The 23074-nt window shown below is 38.3% G+C and overlaps 1 protein-coding gene across 1 annotated transcript in view; it reads left to right on the forward strand.

The window, feature by feature from the left end:
• Nucleotides 1-23074, forward strand: part of pcsk7.L (proprotein convertase subtilisin/kexin type 7 L homeolog) — a 33401-nt gene that overhangs the window by 2641 nt on the left and 7686 nt on the right. The window contains exons 3-11 of the mRNA NM_001096550.1: nt 1480-1614; nt 1716-1881; nt 4150-4240; nt 4559-4613; nt 7211-7349; nt 8375-8475; nt 10403-10570; nt 10880-10987; nt 11623-11725. Coding sequence (NP_001090019.1) covers nt 1480-1614; nt 1716-1881; nt 4150-4240; nt 4559-4613; nt 7211-7349; nt 8375-8475; nt 10403-10570; nt 10880-10987; nt 11623-11725 — 1066 coding nt within the window. The remainder of the gene's footprint in view (nt 1-1479; nt 1615-1715; nt 1882-4149; nt 4241-4558; nt 4614-7210; nt 7350-8374; nt 8476-10402; nt 10571-10879; nt 10988-11622; nt 11726-23074) is intronic.

Below are 23074 nucleotides of genomic sequence, written 5' to 3' on the forward strand. Positions count from 1 at the left end.
CCTGGCAGGAGAATTTATCATGCTCGGCGCTAAAGCAAGGACAAGCAAATCGCAAACCAGCCAACTTATTTATTTATTGCATGCTCTTCTGCTGTGCCAAATTCTGCTGATTTACAGAACGTATTATGGTGTTCTATTGGGCCGGTTTCTTCTGCAGAGAGTTGATGCTGGAAGCGCCGCTGCACTAGATAGCATGGAAGCACTGAAGGAAAGGATCCAGCAGCAGAGAGCCAGGGATGAGAAATCAAGCGCCACTCCATGGATGGTCACCCTGTCACCTTTTCTGTAGAGGACAGGAAGCAGAGTTTCTGTAAGTTATTTCTTAATAAAGACTTTGTGATTTTAAAGTATAATTTCTCTTGGTGTTTTTTTTTTCGTTGTGTACTAACAAATTTTTTTAAATTTTTTTTGATGTTACTGGTCCTTTAAAGAAGGTGTGTGCAGATGGCATTTAATCCAGTGGTTTTTCCATGGATGCCTGTCTGCTTTTGCACACTTGCAGCAAACACACACACTCGCATCTATACATGCATTCAGGAAATGTTGCTAAAATGAACAAAGATGCAAATGAAGTCTGACATTCTTCTGAGAGTGAAAGTGTTAAACTACAACATTTTCAGACATCTGTTTACATGCTTTTTAAGATGTGCTTTCTCTTATATTTTTTTTATATGTATTGCATTGTATTTATTTGTATAGCACCATCATAAGCAGAGCAAGTCGTAAACACAAAAAGGGGTACATAAATAAATTTAATGATGTGCATAAATACATATGTGCTAGTAGTTTCAATAAACAGTTGGAATAAGGTTTCTGTCCCAAAGACACTAAGATTTGCAGCAGCACACTCCGATGTCTTGTCAAATTTTGGTGTGCTGTTAAACGTCTCCTTAGTGACGGACTTGGATCGGCGAAACCCGAGTCACAACGAGGACGGGGTAAGACTCGAATCATACTATATGATTAAGTGAAGTTTTATCTATGGTGGGGAGCCCGAGAGGACATCAGGGAGCAGCGTCAAGGGTACTTAGAGATTCCCCGTTTGGGTTGGATTACCCATGCCAAAATAAAAATAAAGCGTGTAATTTAGATCTAAATGCTGAATTGAAAACCATGGATGTTTGAATAATAATATATAATTCTGTCCCAAAGAGGTTACAATCTATGGGAAAGTAGAGACGGAAACAAAATGGGGATAGGGACCATGCACACTTCAGGGCAGTGTCAGAAACCCTGATTTTTAGATATTTTTTAATCTGTATTATATACAGGTATAGGCTCCGCTATCTGAAAACCCTGCTATCTGATCGATATGCCCTGATAGCAGTGAGCTTTGTCTGTGCTGTAGAATCACTTGTCCTCTACCTGTGTGCAACACTCTTGTCTTTTTCCACAAAAATTAATTGTGAAGTTTCTCGAAACACTCGGGCTGAAATCATTTTGCTATACTTTTTAACCTACATCTCTTTTCCTCTTTAGCACAATGCCCGGAATCCTGGAATGGACATAAATGTTACCGGGGTGTGGGAGAGGAATGTGACTGGTCGTGGAGTCACTGTGGTGGTTGTAGATGATGGAGTGCAACACACTATCCAAGACATCCAGCCAAATTACGTGGGTACCTTGTGCACCTTGTACAAAGTTGTGGCTAGAAGCCATTGTGAGAAAGGGTAATAAAGCATATTGAGAATTTTTTTAAAAATCTTTTTTGTCAGAGCCCTGAGGGGAGTTATGATTTAAACTCTAATGACCCAGATCCAATGCCACACCCTGATGGTGGCAGTGACAACCGCCATGGGACTCGATGTGCTGGGGAAATTGCTGCTGTTTCCAATAATAGTTTCTGTGCCGTTGGCGTGGCCTTTGGCAGCCGGATTGCAGGTATGTGAGTTCATAATGAACCAGGAGGGGGTGCTCCTAGACCTTGACTTTGATCTTAGTTATTGCATGTGTAAGCATGTATCCTCTGGTATTTTTTTAAAACTGTATTGGTAGGACATGATTCATACAGCAACTCTGGTCTGATCTGACAAGTCCAACAGGTAATTATATTCCATTTATCAATGAAGAGTTGCATGAAGACAAATTACTATTCAGCTATTTGGATTAGGTCCTTTTATTTTGTTGTATGAAAGCACATACGGTCTTATGATCACTGACAGCAAATTTCTGTAGAACCCCCATTTTATGTTTTGGACCAGAAAAAACTGTAAAATGAGGGAAGACTTAAAATCAGGGGATGTAAAATTGAGGATTCACTGTACACCAAAAGTCACGTTCTTTCTAGCTGGTACTGTTAAAAATCACTCTTTACTATATGCTGACCATCTTGTATTTACCTGTGTAAATATATAAGCAAAGAGGAGCAATCCAACAGCAGACCTTAAAATTAGCGTTATTTATTTATGACAAGTTTTGACAATGACATGTTTCAGACCCCAAAAGGAGTTTTTTCAGGAAATAAATTTTTTTCCCACTGCACTTAAACTCATAAAATAGCACTACAGTTTAAAGTGACATAATAAAGAATCAAAATTAAAAAACAGCAATGTAGTATCATGATGCAGTTCACTATACAGCCTAAAATTAGCTATGTGAGCTAAATTTCCTTATTGCAAGGCTGGTCATCTTTTTTTAGTACCTGAGGAGACAAAGCATATCGACTTAGTTAAAGGTCACGGACCTATTATAGTAGCCTACATTACCAATATGACTTATAGCTCCATGATTCATTTAGCTCCAGCAGTGAAAAGTTTATTTTCTAATTCCTTTCATATTGTAATAAAGAAGTATTTTTATCATCACTATTGTGGCATGGTGATACAGTTATGTCACCTGTTATCCAGATTGCTCGGGACCTGGGGTTTTCCAGATAAGCTGTCTTTCTGTAATTTGGATCTTCATACCTTAAGTCTACTAGAAAATCATGTAAACATTAAATAAACCCAAAAGGCTGGTATTGCTTCCAATACGGATTAATTATATCTTCGTTTGAATCAAGTACAAGGTACTGTTTTATTATTACAGAGAAAAGAGGATATAATTTTTAATGATTTGGATTGTTTGGATAACATGGAGTCTATGGGAGAGGACTTTTCCGTAATTCAGAGCTTTCTGGATAACTGGTTTCCGAATAAAGGAAACCACAACTATACTGTATCTAAAACACCATTTCTGAGGCCTTATATTTCAACGCAAGCCTAGAGACTGTCTCTGTGTTTTCTCTGGATGTTTGCACTATGTATCCATGTCCACATGTGCATTTGAAAAGGTGCACAACATTTGCAGACTTACATGTGACATATCTACACAATAGATTATAATAAACCTGTGTACAGTGGTTTAAAAACAGACTGACAACAATTGCAGCCCAAACAGAGAAATAAACCAGTTTTAGCCTTAAACCTTGAGGGTTGTACCCTAAATGGGATATCTGAGGTGCATAGTGTGTCTGTAAGGATCCTGTTTTTAATATCTACCTTCATTAAGTGCCAGTAATGCTTTAGGGTCATTTTATTCATGTAGCTGTGATTTATAAATCATATTATCTATAGTTTGTAGATCTACTTTAGTACATCAGCTTCTTGTATGTTCCCGTCTTGGCTCATATCTATCTAAAATCTTTGTTGGAACCCTGCTTTTGCATTCTCAAAGCCTTTTTTGGTCAGATGAAATGTGTTTTACACAAATAAACTGGCCCTTCAGTATGCCACACAACTCCCCTTGGATTATGAAAGTTTATGTGCAAATATTATGTTATAAATCTCCATGATCTTTCTATATAGCACTGAACTTGCCACCACAACAGAGATTCTCACATTTACAAAAGGAAGGTGCAACAGTTGCACCCATTGAGGTTCCTTGTGCTTACCAAAAGACTTTAGCATGGAGCTTTAAAGTAATTTTTCTGCAATTCTGTATCTGTGCAATCAAATTAAGATCATTTTGCAATTTTTAACGTTGTATATGCTTTCACATTCTCCTGCAGTTCTGCTTATAAAAATCTCCATGACTCCTTAGCATCTAATATCTTGCTCCTGTTTGGCATCTTCTGTAAGCTAACATTTTATAATGTACCATCAGTTTTAAGCTGTGTTTCTAGCACTGTGGATTTGTGGATTTTTTTTTTTGACATGCAGTTTTTCATAGGAATCCGTGTCCTTGATGGGCCTCTCACAGACAGCATGGAAGCTATTGCATTCAACAAGCACTACCAGATCAATGATATATACAGCTGCAGGTGACTAAGAGCCCTCTCTGTGGTGTAGGCATATTTTCTTATGTGTTTGCCTAGTATGCTTGTTGTTTGTGTGTGGTGTGCATTTGTGAATGCTTTATGATGTTTATAGGAGCGTTACAAGATTTCACAGTCTGTGCAGTCTTTTTTTTTTTTTTATGTGTGTGTGTATTGCTCACATGTGGAACCATCTTGGTGCATATTATACTACTATTTGATGATCACCAATAAATTACTTCTTGTAAGGAGGTAAAAGTTCTTGTTCTATATTTTTATACAGACCGTTCCCCAATTTATTTATTTTATTATATTTTTTTGCAGCTGGGGTCCTGACGATGATGGTAAAACAGTTGACGGCCCTCATCAGCTAGGAAAGGTAAGATTCATCTCTGCCATAGCCCCTTGTTCTCATATGATACTGCTGTAGTCCATCTGAGAGTTTTGGAATAACTTTTACAAAGCACATATGGGGAGATTCTTGTGCTCATTTGCATTTCGATTGAATTCTATTGATTTCGATTAAAAGATGTAGGCGGAAAATGGATTAGTTCAGCAGACCTATAAATCATTCCTTTGTGTTGCTACTCTAAATCTGGCCATAGACGCAAAGATCCGATCGTTCTTATCCTCGAACGATCGACTTCCCCATCTCCCGACCTGCCACTAACCTTCAGTTTAATAAAGTAGTAGAAGAACAGATCAGCCGATGTTCTGCCCCTAACAGCAATCGTATGAAAGTTTATGTCCGACAAAGCTGGTGACACTGGTCTCCCACTGAAAATCGTCAGATCGACAATACATGTAGAGATATTATTGGCAGCCGAAAGAAATCTTTCAACCTGGCCGATCGTCCAAACGACCAATCTCCATGGGACGAAAAATGTTGGGACACTCCACACATGGTCCGTACGAATCGAGGATTAGTTTGATCAGATCTTTGCGTCTATGGCCAGCTTAAAGCAGTGATCCCCAACCAGTGGCTCGTGAGCAACATGTTGCTCTCTGACCCCCTGGATGTTGCTCTCAGTGGCCTCAAAGCAGGTGCTTATTTTTGTATTCCTTGCTTGAAGGCAAATTTAGTCGCATAAAAAACAATTTTTACATTTGATTGTGGCTCACTGGTAAAAAAGGTTAGGGACCCCTGCTCTAAAGTAACATTTACAGGTGTTTTTAGAATTCACCTCACTAACATCATATAATTACTTCTGCAACTTATACAGTTGGATTGCTATGGATTTGACTCCCATAGTATATAGCCTCTTTTCAATAGCATTTTGCTCCACTTACTGCTAGCTGTAGTGACTAATGTAATGGCTCAGTAGTGTAAATGAAATATATCTAATGGAAGAAAGTACCTCTTTCATAAGAGCCAAAAATGTATAGTGATATAGCAGTCCTGGGTCTCCTTCAGATAAACTAAAATAAGTACCATGATAAGGATCATATCCTTTCTCCTTTCCTCTTATTCTACCTGCATTCTACTCTTCACACTTCAAGCTGATTCTTCTTATCACAGTTTCTTCTCCTGATTTTTATCTGTATCTCCCCTACAGTCTTTTACGTACGAACTTTGTTACTTAGATTATAAAGGTGGTAACCAGCTCAAATATGTATGCTAAACAAATACAGTGATGTATATTTTTTGTTAAAAACATTTTGAATACCAAAAGGGCCAAAGTAACTGGGCACCACAGCAAAATGATTTAAGGCCCCTATTAAACTTTTGAGAATTAAATTTTTCATAAACATGTATTGAAACCAGTGGCGTAACTAAAGTTTGGGGGGCCCCCTCCAACTTAGGAAACTAATGAAGCACATGCTGGCCAGCACATGTACACCTTGCGAAACTTACAAACAAAAAACCAGACTTGCCAGTAATTCCACTGCAAATATGTCCAATAATAACTTCATTTACTCCAGACTTGCCAATAAGATGCCAGCAGAGATGGCACAGGTGGAACGCACAGCCATGTTTTATTTATTCCAGCCTGAATGGGATGGTGATGAAAGGTCTGTTTAAACCCTGGCTGGGGCCCCCCGTGGTGCGGCCCTGTGGGAACATTATTTATGCCACTGACTGAAATGAGTCCGTTCCCCGATGCCCTCTTTTACCTTCTGGGCCCACTAGCAGCTGCAGGACCTGCTTTCTCTGTAGTTACACCCCTAATTAAAACATATTTAAGGAGAACTGCCACTGAAGGGAATCGTCCTAATTGATCACTTTTTATGTTATGGTAAAGTAATAGAGAAAGAAGATAGCAATAGAAAACAGTAAAAAAAACTGTCTGGAACACGTGAATCACAAATATAGTGCATTTACTGGTGAGTAATGAAGTCAGTAGATTGATAACCTAGAAATACTATAATTAATACAAAATGTGTAAATGAATAAAACGGTAAAATGTTCATCAATGGGATATATATTCATCCCAGCAAAAGTAAATAAAGTTCAAGAGTAATAGTGCTTTAGTGGTGCTGTATTTCCTAATATAAAAGTCAAACCCAGTATATCAGATAGTTAGCTCACTGTTTATTATACAAAATAATTATTCTTCACCCAACATGAGCTAGTTTTAAGATAGAATTATTAAGATAGTCAGTTCAGAATTCTATAAAACAAATCTTTGGCTAATAATCTGCGAGCTGTCTTTTTAAAACTGATGCTGTGATTGTACTCTTAATTTATTATAGGATTTTTTTTTTTTATTATAGGAAAATGTGTTCAGGGCACCCCCCCCCTGCCAGCACACTTATGCATGAGGGTAAGCGCTGGTGAACGTGGGACGCACAGGTCCCCATAATGTGGCTGGGTGGCATGCCACCCCTCTCTTTTTGCCGCCCTAGTCCCGGGACTTTGTGGCCTCACCAAATCCAGACCTGAATGTGTTGTTGCATTTCATATGAGCTAGACAAATCTGAGAGTTTCAGTGCACTGTGCTGTCATAAATCCTATTCCATTTCCTCTTTAACCAGGCCGCACTGCAGCATGGAGTAATTGCTGGACGCAGGGGATTTGGGAGTATTTTTGTGGTTGCCAGTGGTAATGGAGGCCAATTTAATGATAACTGTAACTACGACGGATACGCTAACTCCATCTATACTGTTACCATAGGTAAATATGCAAAATACATCTTCCATACCATCTATACAATGATGGCACTTCCCTGTTCAACACATTTATAGCTGAGCCAAGGCTTTGGTGCTTAAGGCAAGACAATTTGTGTGCCCTGACATTCTACTCTCTGTTTCCACCTGCCTGACAAGCTTATTGCACCCAGACCAATATATACTAAAAGGACCGACCAGGAGTTGTTATTGATAGTTCATTGGATTTGGGTAATAAAAATGCAATACATATTTTCTGCAGTTGCACATTCCCTTTTCACTGAAAGGTTTCAACCTAAGCAAGATGGCTCTACTGCTTATCCTTGGCTCTGAAGGATTAAATCTCCACTCCCCAGCTCTTTGATATTTATTGCACATATCGGACAGCAGGGGGGTTATTAAAGTCTGAATGCCAAAAACGCGAACAAGTTTTTTTTTACTATAAAATCCAATTTTTTGTGTGAAAAAAACTAGAATTTTTCATGATTTATTATACCCCAAGGAAGGAAAAAGTCAGAATCCGAAAATCCAGCGTCTCAGACCTGTCAAGGTTTCGTGCAAAATTCGAAAGATTTCATGGTTTTCAGGCAAAAATCCGCTGTTTTCGGGTGGATAATCCAAAAAATTCATATGATTCGATTTTCGTACATTTTTTTTCAAGTTTTTTCCAGCACTGGAATTTTTCGGGAAAATGTATTGATAAAAAAGGGGAAATAACCCGTGCGGATTTGGTCTGAGTATATATCAGAAAATAATGAGATTATTCAGATTTTGATAAATAACCCCCTAACCCTTATAATCAAAAACAAGATAAAAATTAATTTGCTCAATGATTTCATTCACTGTGTTACAAGGTCTCCGTAAAATTATGTCATTACTTTCTAGTGTGTACACATATTCTCGTTCCTTATTCCATCATTAAGAAATATAGTGTGCATTTAATATGGCACTTAAAATTAAATAGTACTACAATGCATTTCCCTATGCTATATGTCTTTATTTTTTCTTGTTTATCCCCTCTGCTTCATGTAGGTGCCGTTAATGAAGTGGGCAGAATGCCTTTCTATGCAGAGGAGTGTGCATCAATGTTAGCAGTGACCTTTAGTAGTGGTGACAAATTAATGAGGAGTATTGTAAGTAAAGTGTTTATATTCTCCCTTTTTACTGCTGCCAAAATTGTGTCAACTCCTGCAACTTGTTAAAATACCACTATTGAACTGGTCAAAACATTGTTTCTATATTCTTTCTATACAACATCTAGGCACCCTATCACCTTGCCTCCTATAAAGCTGATAAAAGGCTTGATATATACATTTTTGTGGATTTGCTATGTAGGATAAAATTGGATTATAAATAATACCGCAACTTTAAATGGGTTTTTATCACTTGTTCTTGATAAACCAAACACATACATTTTTTTTTGCTTTTTTGAAAGCAGTTCTTTCCAAAAAGGTTGTATTGCCTGCACCACGAGTCAGATGATGTTTTCAATTCAATTTTATCTGTGCCAACTTTTGAACAAAGCATTAACTTAATCTGCCAGAAAACTTTTTATTTTGTTTTTAATAACAAACATTGCCATCCTTTATTATACTTGACTGGAGATGAGTAGTTCCCATGCATTAATATGAAAATGCCTTGCGTTTTATCAGTACAGAATTTAGGGGTATATTTATCAAAGAGTGAAGTTCCGCCACTCGAGTGAAATTCTGCCACTTTCCATTCATTTCTATGGGATTTTTAAAGGCGTATTTATCAAAGGGTGAACTTTCACTTTCAGTAATAAGGAAAAAGAAAGGCAATGGCACACTGGACACGATCAAGCAGGGAAAACCCTTGCAAAGATTTATTTGCACACGATGCAACGTTTCGGGGTGGTCCCCTTTGTCAAGCAAGGGGACCACCCCGAAACGTTGCATCGTGTGCAAATAAATCTTTGCAAGGGTTTTCCCTGCTTGATCGTGTCCAGTGTGCCATTGCCTTTCTTTTTCCTTATTACTGGTTGAGGAGGGTGCCGATCCCTCCTGGTATTTGAGCACCTGGCAGAGTTGCTGAAGGCCAGGGTGTGCGAGGTGACTCTTCTTTTCTGAACTTTCACTTTCACCCATTGATAAATACACCTTTCAAAATCCCATAGAAATGAATTGTGAGACGCCGGAATTTCACTCTAGTAACTTCACTCTTTGATAAATTTACCCCTTAATGTCTTATTGATGATTGCACCACAAAATGCATTGTGCATAACTATGCTATTCCTTCAACTGACAGCTAGTAAAAGACATTTTACAGCCAGTAGTGTAATCAGTATCACAGTTCTTTGCACTCAGAAATATACATGGAGGTTCATATCTACCTTTATATAATTTGGCTAAAGACTTTTTAGGAGAGTTCAGCTTTTCCCAACACAAATCTGAACACCTGAAAAAACTAGGACAGTCCTGTGAAATGAAAGCAATTAATATACAGTTTGTTTGAGTTCAATGTATCCAAAGTAAGGAGTCTGATAATTATTGTGGCCATACTACCTTCACTTAGCTTATTTGGCCTGGTAAGTTCATGGAAGGCACCACCTGGTAAATGCTATAATACCCCTGTGTGTCTGTTCTACTAAGGCTGCAATCACTCTATGCCAGCTTTAAAGTAAATATTTTTATAGGTCGATGTTTTGCTTTCTTTCAAGAACCCTAAGTGAAAGCGAAACGTTGAGCTATGAAAATATTTCTTTCTTTGCAAAAGACACATCCGTGCTTCTTTCTTTTAAGTGCAAATCTGTTAGAGAAAGCACCTTATAAATTATTCGCTTTTTTTATCGCTTCTCATGAAGACCAATACTATGCTTCTTGCCTAGTGCACATTTTCTATTATCTCATCTTTGTCTTACTGATTTATTGATAAATTATACACTGCCCTCTTTCCGACACATCCTAGTATCTGTCCTGCCTTTTTGCCCAGCCGCTAATTTTTAGACTCTGATTTGGAATCTATTTGTGTTACTTTTAGAAAGAATCATGTATACAACTGCATTCTGTGTTTATGTCTTTACTGGCTCCATTATCTTAGGTGACATCTGACTGGAATCTGCAGAAAGGGACTGGCTGCACTGAAGGTCACACTGGGACTTCTGCAGCTGCACCTATTGCAGCCGGAATGATAGCTTTGATGTTGCAGGTCCGGCCATGCCTGACATGGAGGGATGTCCAGCATATCATTGTGTTCACAGCTACCAAGGTATGTGCAATACATTCCCCTTTAACTGTCACCTTTGGCCAACCCATTAAACATCTAGTTTACACCAATTGTTTGCATAAAGTCTCAAGGATAAACTTAGCTTGAAATTTTCAGTCTACACTGGCTGCAATGGGCTTGGTTTTTTTTTGGGGGGGGGGGTCAAAAGATACATTACTGTGTACTGGATTTATGATTTGTAAATTTTACATTTACAATCAAAAATATGGAAACTTTTCTAAAATGCCTTTTGATTTATGCTGGTTTATAGTTTTGTGTTTCTAATATCTCCATTACTCTTCACTCGCATAGTATGAAGATCGTCATGCAGCCTGGGAAACCAATGGAGCTGGCTTTAGCCATAGTCATCAGCATGGATTTGGCCTGTTAAATGCTTGGCGTCTCACCAATGCAGCTAAAGTAACTAAATTATTATTACCCTTCAGAGTCTATCTGATTTCATAAAGCACTTGGGGGCAGATTTATCAACGGTTGAATGTTTTTTTGTAATTCAAATGAATTTGAATGAACTCGAAATTTGAATAGTATCCCATTTAAGGAAAAAATGGAATATGTAAAATTTAGACAAATATTACCGACCTGCAAACTGGAATCAAATTAGACTAAACTCAAATCAAGTTTTTTTTTCTCAGAAAAAAACTCGAATGTCAGGAAGGCTATTAAGGTCTTCAAATGGGTCACTGGACCTCTGCCATTGACTTCTACGTGAATTTGACAGGGTTTAGGTGGCGAATAGAAGAATTCGAATTGTTCCCAGGGTCAAGGTATGATAAATCACAAATTTGAGTTTGGATTATTCCCAACTCGAATTTGTGAGTTTTGACCAAAAATCCAACTTGAAAATCCGAATTTTGAATAGGAACCTAAATAAATCTGCCCCTAAAAGTAAAGTTTGTTCTCTCTGCCTTTATAATACCTGCACCACTTGCATAATAGATCTGAAAATTTTATTTTAGAATGAAAGACATATTCTTTCTCTCAGAATGACATATAGACAATAATATAGACAATGACTGTTTTCTCTTTATTTGCAGATATGGGAGTCGGTACCCTATTTAGCTTCCTATATCAGTCCTGTGTTTAAAGAGAACAAGCAGATCCCACTTGTGCGCAATACACTTGAAGTAAACTGGAATGGTAAGTCTTGTCATATTATTGATTTGCTATTCAACGAAGTGCACACTGCCTTTCTGGAGCACAAATCAAAATTTGCTTCTTATTGGGGAAATGTGTATAAGAAACGGATCCGCACACACGCTGATTAATGCAGTCAGGGAATATCCCCTTTTATTCAGCCACCAAACATCAACGTTTTGAAGGGTGGGTGTTTCCCCCCCGAAACGTTGATGTTTGGTGGCTGAATAAAAGGGGATATTCCCCGACTGCATTAATCAGCGTGTGTGCGGATCCGTTTCTTATACACATTGGTTGCTAAGGGACCCGGCCGGGTCAACGGAAGGAACACACCACCAATTGCAGGATTGGTGAACTGCAGGTGTGCGGTAGGAGAATTACATTGTAATTCTTATTGGGGAAAGACGAATAATAGAAAGGGAATCTTTATCATGGTATGACATATACAGTATGTGCCATTACATGGATGATTGTTTGTGTTCTTTCTTTCTTTCCCTAATTTGCATTTAAGCAGTGCACGAGAATCTAGTCTCCCTTGTTCACGATGTACCTAATTTATATCTATTGTACCATTAATTTGGCATACACTGAGGAATATATCTGATGCATTATGCTTTTTTTGTGTGTAGCTGTACCAGGAAAGATTTTGTTAATTTCGTTTATTCATGGAGGCTTTCATATTCTCAGGAACTATTCATTATTTGTACTTCACAGTGTATCTTCTCTTTAAAAGCATTTATAGAAGTGCTCTGAGCCGTATTTGAATTCATGGGAAAATGCAAGACACAATGCACACATTTATACTGAGTTTGGTGCTGTGGTATTTTGAACCCTAGGCAAAGGCTTTCCAGAACATTACCTCTCCTTTTCCAAGTACATTTTAATAATCCAGTATTTTGGAACAGTTTAGAGACAGTCAACCTGTGTATCCTAATGTAAAAGTTCTTCCTTTCAGATACTCGGACTGCTAAAACTTTCACTAAGGTTCGGATTTATCCAAAGGTTAATCTTCATTTTAGGACACATAGAATAGTTTTGACACTGCAAACCTGGTGGTTTATATACACAAACAAACTGCCTATGTTGCTCTTATTTTCTGTCCTTTCAGAGAACCAGTTTTATGCTGTTAGTAGACAATAGTTTTAGTGCTGCATCTGTGCTCTGTTAACCCCTTGCCAGTGTTGTATATAGATCTGCTGAGTGTGCACGTATCTGCCATAACAATACTTCATTTAGACATGCGGAAAGCAATGCTTTTGCATTGGAAAAGTAGGTTAGTTGCCAATTACAATATTTTTATGCAATTTTCAGAAATGTCATAAAAACCGCTGCCTTTAGCATAACTTTGCAGTTGAGTAGTTTGGAGAAGAAAGACATCATTAACCATTTTGGATTCGTCAGAATGTCTACTTTCCAAAGATATATGGTTTTCAGGGGTCACCATAATTTCCCACATGAACCTGGCAGTTTTTATACATTAGAGTAAATGTAAGCCATCAAATAAGTATGCACAAGGTAGATTTTGGGGTCTGCCATGTACCTCGATACACCTATGTACATAAAACTGTTTAGAGGTCTCTAGGCTTTCATATTTGGGGTGATTTATCTTGATACCTAATAGTAGGTGGGAAATACGATGCAGGATGGAAGTTTTGAGGTGGTTTTTGGAAATGTCACCAAAATTGCCAAATTGCTTGGTGCTTTGGAGAAGAAAGACATGTATACCCAATTTGGATTCAGGGGAATGTGTACTTTCCTGAAAATATATGGTTATCTGGGGTGAACTTACTTTTTTCTACCTTTGCCCCCCCCCAAAAAAAAACAAACATGTAAATGTGTTCATTTTGCAGTACCTGAAATTACAGAACTAATAGCTCAAATGGGTGTCTACATTTTGGGGCCCCTATATACCACATGCTTAGGTAAACCTACATATTGGTCATCAAACTGTTCAGTGGGCTCCTGGCAATTATATTTAGGGTGTTTTACATTGGAACCTAATGATGTGTGGGAGATATGATATTGTAGATTGGATTTGAGGTTATTTTTCAAATAATTCACCAATTTTCTGCTTTCCAAAGTTTCCCGAAGTTTCCTCGTGAGGCAACTTCGGGAGACTTCAGAAAGCAAAGCGATCCGTGTTCCTTCCCGCCGACGATTTACATTCTGGCCAGCAGAAAGGCATTTAGAGGAGACGAGTCACCCGAAGAAGAGGCGATTTGTCACTGGGCGACTAATCTCCCCCAGTAGCAGCGTGTGCCGCTGCCATAAAACTATATATATTTGGTATTGGCGCATCCAGGATGCAGAAATGTCCAAATCTGCTGTGTTCTCATACATAAAATAAATGATGTTTCTGTGATATGTGATTTTTTTTCATCTTATTAGACACTTAGAAGCCTATATCTTTTTACAGAAGTGGAATTACACCAAAATTCTAGCATATTTTGAAAGCTCAGGTGGTCCTGGGTAAACTAAAAGACACCCCCCCCCCCCTTGAAAGAGTACAAAACGTCTAAAAACTGCTTGGCAGTAGATGTTCGCATTTAGGACAAATCAGCTGGCAGGAGAAGGGTTAATTCTACTAAAAAAAAATTTGTTTTCATTTTTTATTATTGAAGGTTTTTGAGTTATTTAGCTTTTTATTCAGCAGCTCTTCAATTTGCATTTTAAGCAATCTGGTAACTAGGGTCAAATTACCCTAGAAACCATGCATTGTATTGAATAAGAGACTGGAATATGAATAGGAGAGGGCCTGAATAGAAGGATCAGTAATAAAAAGTAGGGATGCACCGAATCCAGGATTTGGTTGGGATTCGGCCTGGATTCTGCCTTTTTCAGCAGGATTCGGATTTGGCCGAATCCTTGTGCCTGGCGAACTGAATCCGAATCCTAATTTGCATATGTAAATTATGGGCGGGAAGGGAAATCACGCGACTTTTCGTTAAAAAATAAGATTTTTCCACATTTTCCTTCCCTGCCCCTAATTTGCATATGCAAATTAGGGTTCGGTATTCGGCCGAATCTTTCATCGGGGATTCGGCCGAATCCCAAATAGTGGATTCGGTGCATCGCTAATAAAAAGTAACAATAACAATACATTTGGAGCCTTACAGAGCAATTAGAAGGGAGTAAGCGACGCCCATTTAAAAGCTGCGAAGAGTCAAAAAGGCAAATAGCTATAAAACTATAAAAAATAAATAATGAAATTTTTCAACATAAAAAAAACATTGAATTTTTCAAGATTTATTATGCCCCAAAGCAGCTAAAAGACCAAAACCTGTCGAGGTCATGTAGAAGTCACTGGCAAAGGTCCCTTTAACGATTTGAAGATGTTATTTTGCCTTCATGATTTTCTGTTTTTTTTTTTTTTGTTTTTTTTGCTGTTATTTTTTTACAGTGGTTTGCACTCGAAAACTCAATAAATTCGAGGTATTCAAGGTTTTGAGCCTATAAATTGGAGGTATTCAAGTTTTTTCCCCCAATTGCATTCAATAAAGTTTTATTGAATTTATTGGAGTTTCGAGGTAGGAAAAAACACACAAACTCGACCACCTAATAATTAACCCCCTGAATAAATGCAATAAGATTATTTTTTCAGGAAATCCTTTTGAAAATTTGGAATTATTTGATTAAAATGGAGTCTATGGGAGACAACAATACCATACTTTTGAGCTTTCTGGATTACTGGTCTCTGGATAATGGACCCCATACCTGTATTTGGCAATTAAGCTTACAGCATTTGTTACACATGCAGCGTATGCCAAGCTAATATTTACCTAAATTATGTGACTTACAGTGTGGGTTGGAGGTTGGATTTTTTTTTTTTTTTGACTTCACAGTTTGTTTTGATCCTGCTGCTAAAAGGCCTCCTCATCCCTACAGCCACAGTAGTAAGCGCCTTTTTTGTTTTAATTGACTGAGGTCAGTGTAGCCACACAGTGGGACATAAAAGCCCCCCAGCACCTTATCCACAGGTAGGAGGAGGGGGCTTCTAGTAGGGTGTCATTGTGCTGCTGCTCAAAATTAATAGACTGTAGGGCTGTGATGCCCATTCATCTAAAGCTGGCCATAGACATAAAGATACTATCATATGTCGATATCCAGCTTTAATGTGAGGCTATTGAATACAGTGAATATCCTTATGTACTGCAGGAGTTACTCACATCTATGTACTCCACATGAGCATGACTTGCTATCACATATCCATTGTTTTATTGCAGACAAAAAAATCAAATTAAAAAAAAAAAAAAAGCCATGCACCCTTTCATTGTTTTTTTGGTGTCTTGTCAAAAGGTATGGAACTTTTATATTTATATATATATATATATAAAAAAAAATCTATATTTAAATATATAAAAAAAAGCAATGTGCAGTGCCACAGAAGCTCTCTAATAACGTAATAATTTGTTTAAAATGATCCCTTTTAATTATTTCCTTGCAGAACTGCACATTTGACAGGTTGTGGTTTAGTTGAAGGTGTTACAAAACGGAGTGTTTCCTTGCTACTGTCACCCCATAGCAAGCCTGGCACATCAATCTTCCCTGGGCACCTGCCAACATATACACAGGATTTCTGCCCTTTTTAGGAAATGTTTACTGCTTCTGACTTGGCTAGCAAAAAAATGTGGAGAGATGAGAGACCTAAGACTGCTGTGGGAGGGAGAAGTTAGAGGGTAGCTGATATACAGAGAATGCTAAGGAGAACTGGGAATGAAGAAGGCGTCGTAGTGATGTGCAGGGTATTAGTGGCATAATTAAGAGCTAACATGTTAAAGCTGTAAGTAATGTATAGCTTTGTGCATTTTACAGGGAGACTTCTTTTATTTGAATTCTTTTATTCTTTAGAATAAAGTCAGATGTGACTTTACCAAGACCTCCTCGTTTGAACCCCGCTCTGTTCTGACTAGTAGGGGTATCACACAAGCAGTCAGGTCAGCGATGGAGGAATTCACTTGCAAAATCAATTCGCTTTATTAGTCATTCTTAAAAGCAGTACAACAGTGGGGCAGGTATTCGGCTGGCTTAACGAGTTCCGTGGCAAACCTCGCCACTTTCAATATATATATATATATAGAATACAGACAGAATGATATATATATATTAAAATGCAATACTGGCCTGACCTTAGAGGAGAGCAAAACCTATTAGAGACTCCATAAGTCCATGGTGGGTGCAAAGAGAAATTCAGTAGCACTATAGCAAAGAAATCTTCTTTACAATAAGGTATCATGCTATTGTGACAGGAACATTGTACAGTATGTGTAGGGGCACCCAGGTAGAGTCCTGCAGCGGGTCTGGTACCCATTGGTTACCTGCTTAACCTGCGGTACCCTGTGGGTTGTGGGTAGAAGTTCCGGGTGCAGGTATAAACGCGGGTCTGCGGGTCGGGCCACGGGTCTTCTCAATAGCGATTTTTGCTGCTTTTTTTCTTATCATGTTTACTTCCGATGATGTCACTTCTGGTTTACAAAGACGGCACTTCCTGATTCTTGATGGTCAGTGGGTTGCGGATAAGGTACTTGCAGGTAAGAATGCGGGTTGCGTGTCTGGGTTGCAGATTGCAGGTTGCGGGTATGGGTCGGGTACGGGTTCAAAAAAATGGACCCGCGCAGGACTCTACATCCAGGTACACTGCACATTTTAAACATTGCAATTTAGAATTTACTTGTGTACCTATTGGGTTTGTTTTCTCTCTTTTGTTTCCTTTTTGGAGTTTCAATATGTATAATTGATAAATATGGGTGCTTTTATTTTGAGTAAGCGCTTCTAGGCAGGCAGTTTATCCAGGCCTCCATTCTGTGGCTCCTTCTTTGGACACTTGGCCTAAGTGTGTAAAATATATATCGATACATATATAGAGAGAAAAGGAGAAATGTGTTTTTGTGAAAGACAAATGTTTATTTATTATGGATGCACTGAATCTGCTATTGTGGATTCATGAAAGATTTAACCAAATCCCAAACCAAATATTAATTTGCAAATGCAAAGTAGTGCCAAGAAGAGTTAAAAAAAATGTCTCCCTTCCTTGTTTGTGTGACAAAAAGTCACGTGATTTTAATGATTTGGGTTTGATTCGGCTGAATCCAAATCCTGCTGAAAAAGGCCGAATCCTGGATTGGGTGCATCCCTATTATTTATAACTGCCCACTTTTGTTTGGCAACACTGAAGACTGAGAATGCAAATCGTGCCTAGTGCACAAATAATTTATATTGCTATGGGAACTGTTATCCAAAATTTTTGGGACCTGGGGATTTCTGCATAAGGCATCTTTGCGTTCTATGGATCTCCATACCTTAAATCTGCTAAAAAAAATCTTTTCAACATTAAACCCAATAGGATTATTTTGCTGTCAATAAGTATTAATTGTATCTTGGTTGGAAGTACAAGGTAATGTCTTATTATTAAAGAGAGAAAGGAAATCTGTTTTTCACAATTTTACTTAATTCATTAATATGGAGTCTATGGGAGATGGCCTTCCCATAATTCAGAGCTTTCTGGATGATGGATTTCCAGATACCTGATCCCATACCAGAATGACATTTTGACACAATGTATTACACAATATGTCATGCTTATGATGAAGCATTTATCTATGATAACTTTATGTTACATGCAATGAACACTGGACTGTTTGGAACATTTTGTTCCTCTGGTGATCTGTAGCTTGATCTATGAGCTGGGGACAAAACACTCATGGAGCTCCAGACTGGCTGTGTGCCATTGCCCTTAGCTTTATAAAATTACAGCCCACAAAAGGATGTTTTGGTAACATCTGTTATCCATGGGAACCAAAATACTTTGCATCATAGGCTTTTATTGTGTAAAATCCCCACCTAACATCACCAGGCGTTCTGACTGCTCCTGTTTTCCCAACACCTTGTGTACCATGCTGCTTATACACTATTATAACACAATAATAACCCCCATATGTAATAAAAGGCAGTAAGTTTGCCCAGGAGCAGTAACCCATAGCAACCAATAAGATGTCTGCTTTTAAACAAGTGACCAGTTAAAGCTACCTGCTGATTGGTTGCTATGGGTTACTGCCCTTGGGCAAACTTGGTGCCTTTTATTACATAACGCTTAGACTTATTTCAGTTTCTGAACTCGCTGATTCTAGAGTTTTTGACTGAGCCTGAGAACTTTTCCAACATGAATTAAAGAGTTACACTTTGCATATTTCTTTCTTTGTTTTCATCCTCAACATTTCTAATCATCAAGATAATTAGCTTGTATGTGTGGCAGTGTCTGTGTGTGGGTTATTATTATTGTCGCCCTGGGATGTATGGATAAAGGATACAAAAAGCTAGGGAACGGTTATGGGCAGGAAAACGATATTCATAAAAAATATGTTCAGGCCATGCCTTGATTTTGTTGTCAGGCCCATTTAGCTCACAACAAACTTACAGAATAATGACAATATGGCTGCAGATGTCACCCTGATTAGTTTCAGAGATATTTAAGACTGTAAATGAGCATTCACCCATCCACTGGTATGACCCTTATAGGAGACCCAGTCCTACATTTTGGGAACCCTGTTTGAGGGATAATGTAACAGCTGGGGGGATCTGCTGTTAAACATAAGGGAGCAACCTTAAGATGAAGGTTCCAAAGATGAAGGTCACAGAAAAGAAAGTTTTATTATTATCATCATCATCATCAAAGCAATTTTATTGTTTTACCTCTAAAAAGTTATGGCAATAATAATACTAAGACAGAGAGTGTGATATTAGGAAGGTATGGTTACAGATGAAAAATTGAGATTGGAAAACCAGAGCTATGTACATCCATCCATCGACTCCCGACTCCTCAGTTTTTGGTATTTCTGACTCCAACTCCGACTCCTCTGTTTTTAAAAGAAGAGTAACACCAAAAACAGAAAGTGTATCAAAGTAATTCAAATGTAATGTACTGATGCTCTGCACTGGTAAAGCTGTGTGTTTGCTTCAGAAGACTACTATAGTTTATATAAACAAGCTGCTGTGTAGACATAGGGGCAACCATGCAAACTGTTGGGGGGGGGGGAGAAAAGGCGCAGGTTACATAGCAGACAACAGATAAAACACCATTGTATTGGACAGGGCTTAACTGTTATGTGTTATGTAACGGCTGCCCCCATGGCTACACAGCAGCTTGTTTATATAAACTATAGAATTCTTTCTGAACAAACGCATCACTTTTACCAGTGCATGCTAATAGTATATTATATGTTGATTACTTTAGAACACTTTATTTTTGGTTTTGCTGTTCTGTATTTTCCATGTTGATTAAAAGAAGTTTAAGTACACAATGTACAAGGCATTTTATCACTGCCAAAGCTCAAATATATAAACTGCATCCTTTGGTAATTCTGTAACAAAATAAACTACATAAACCAGAAACAATTGGAAACCCTAAAAAAAATTGTATGTTAATTGAACCTGGCATACAGCTGTAGAATATCTGCTAAAGTATTGTTCTTAGAAACAGAACTGCTTCTGCCATAACCTCCTTCATAGAAGCTCTTAAAGGAACAGTAACACCAGAAAATTAAAGTGTTTCAATATAATGTAGTGTTGCCCTGCGCTGGTAAAACTGGTGTGTTTGCTTTACAAACACAACTATAGTTTTTATAAACAAGCTGATGTGTATCCATGGGGGGCAGCCATTCAAGCCCATCATACTTAGTAGATAGCAGATAAGTTCTAAAGAATCCCATTGTATACTACAGAACTTATCTGTTATCTGCTAGGTATCCTGTGCCTCTTCTCCTTTTTTTCCAGCTTGAATGGCTGCCCCCATGGTTACACTGAAGCGTGTTTATAGAAACTATACTTGTCCTTCTAAAGCAAACACACCAGTTTTACCAGTGCAAGGCAACACTACATTATATGGTCATTCCTTTAAAACATTTTTATTTTTTGGTGTTACTATTCCTTCAAATCTGTCTTGATTATTTTTAGTGTTTGTATTTAAAGTTATTAGGAGTCGGAGTCAGTGCATTTTTTCTGACTCCAGTTACCCAAAATTGCTCCCAACTCGGACTCCACAGCACTGTAGAAAACCCTACTTATAGAAGAGGTAATGAGTGAATGGCAACAAGAGTAAATGGTAGAAATATACTGTTCTTTGCTTGGAAAAGAGGCACAGCTGGAGTGTAGCACATTATATTAACAACTCATGCAGGCTTGTATTATCTGTTCATATTCCCTTGTTTAGGTTTTTCCCCCTTTCAAAAGTCTTTTATTTATGTTCTCACCTCTGACATGACTGTGTAGAAGAGTGCATGAACAGGAGAAAAATACAGGGGAGGTGGGCAAGGAATGCAGGCTTCAACTGAGGGTCAGTAAAAAATTGGGTTTAGAGTCAGAATAAAGACAATAGATGACAAAAATATTGTACAAATACTCCTTCTGTAGAAAAGTTGGAGCATTTAGGTCAGTGGCAGAACTGCTGTGTTTGACTGCACCAGGGCCCACCTCACAGCTTAAGCCATGGGTTGGACATCTTTCTTATATGAATGCTTGTGCAGTGTTCTTCTATGTCTGCAGATACACAGTGCTTTGTAAAAGTTTTCAGACCTTTGACCATTCACTGATTTTACTGATTATCAAAAAAAGTATGTTGTCGGTTATATTTTTATTTAAAAGGACTGAAATTCAAAAACGTTTTTTTGGGAGAGATTTTGACTGATGATGGAGGTAGCTACATGGTGTGGAGCCTTTAGTAAAGCCATTATGTGATTGATTCGGGGGTTGCTGTAATAATTGTGGATAGCTGATAGATTATAGGATTTCTGCTCCTGGCGCCATGGCATAAGTATTAGGCGATACCTTAGCCCAGGGGTCCCCAACCTTTTTTTACCTGTGAGCCACATTCTAAAATAAAAAGAGTTGGGGAGCAACACAGTTATGCAAAAAGTTCCTGGGGTGCCAAATAAGGGCTGTGATTGGCTATTTGGTATCTCATATGTGGACTGGCAGACTACAGGAGGCTCTATTTGGTAGTACACCTGGTTTTTATGAAACCAAAAGTTGACTCCAAGCCTGGAATTCAAAAATAAGCATCTGCTTTGAGGCCACTGGGAGCAACATCCAAGGGGTTGAAGAGCAACATGTTGCTCGCGAGCTACTGGTTGGGGATCACTGCCTTAGCCCATCCCAATCCATCTCTCATTGCCTGCCTTAGGTAACTAAACCAACTATCTCTGCCCACCCCTATCTGCTAGTGTACAGGATTGTAGTGAATAGCCTTTGCCTTTTATCTTGTACTTAGCTTTATTCCCTGCATTTCTGCATTCACCTGAAATCATTCGTGCTTCTTACTCCTTATAACCATGTATCACGTTTGCGTTGAATCTTATTTTCAGTGCCGGTGCCTGCACACAGTTCTTATAATTCAGTAACTCAGATAGGCTCCAGTGTAAAACTTGTACCTCCTGAAACTACTTGTATATTAAACTGAGCGTAAAGTTAGAATGTACATTATCTCTAGTGGTACAACATAGGGGCTGGAGACTGGAGTAAAGTTGGGGTCCTTCCCATATACAACAAAACAGGTGTCTTCCCTTAGAGTCTCTGTACAGCCACACAGGCTCCCCAACTTTTGTGTCTGTCCCATCTCTGCTCGACAGGATCTCATGATTAGAAACAGACACGAGAGCCTGGTTGTGCAGAGAACGTTCTGCTCGGATATACTGTTATGTTTAGTAGTTTCTCTACCAAAAGATTAACTCTGTCCTGCAGTTTACAGCTTGTTGATCTCTTTTTTAAGGAAAGTAGAATTCACCCCTGCTGTTTACAACCTCTGTAATAAAAAGGAATACTGCATATATATATTTTTTTTTTTTAAGCTACATCTGCTTTGAGATATATTTTTCAAAGAGAGGAGAGGAAGTTCTCAAATTGGTGTTTTGCTAGGGATATGCTCACTGTTTTATTATTACTACATAGTTTGTGTACATTTCTGCTAGAAACCTCTTGTACGTGACAAAGATTAGCTCTTCAGGTTCATCCAGCATAAGGTCTCTGGATTGGCTCCCTATATGGAAATAAGCTCATAGGGAAACAAATAAGAAATGTTGATGAGACTTTTCTCACCAAATTATCCCTGCAGGGGAGAGGCAATTTTATTTACTGATCCCCAGGTCTCTGGGCTACAGACTACCCTGCACCTTAAACTCTGCTACAATGGTTCTGGGGATTTGATATCCAATACAGCTGTTCTCAGATCTTCCAGGGAGCTGTTATCTTGTGTCAGGGAACTGCTATCTTGTTACATTCCCATTGTTCTGCTGATGGGCTGCTGGGAAGAAAAGGGAGGGGGTGATATCACTCCAACTTGCAGTACAGTGGGAAAGAGTGACTGAA

This window comes from Xenopus laevis, chromosome 7L (assembly GCF_017654675.1).
Source record: "Xenopus laevis strain J_2021 chromosome 7L, Xenopus_laevis_v10.1, whole genome shotgun sequence".
In the NCBI taxonomy this organism is placed as follows: domain Eukaryota; kingdom Metazoa; phylum Chordata; class Amphibia; order Anura; family Pipidae; genus Xenopus; species Xenopus laevis.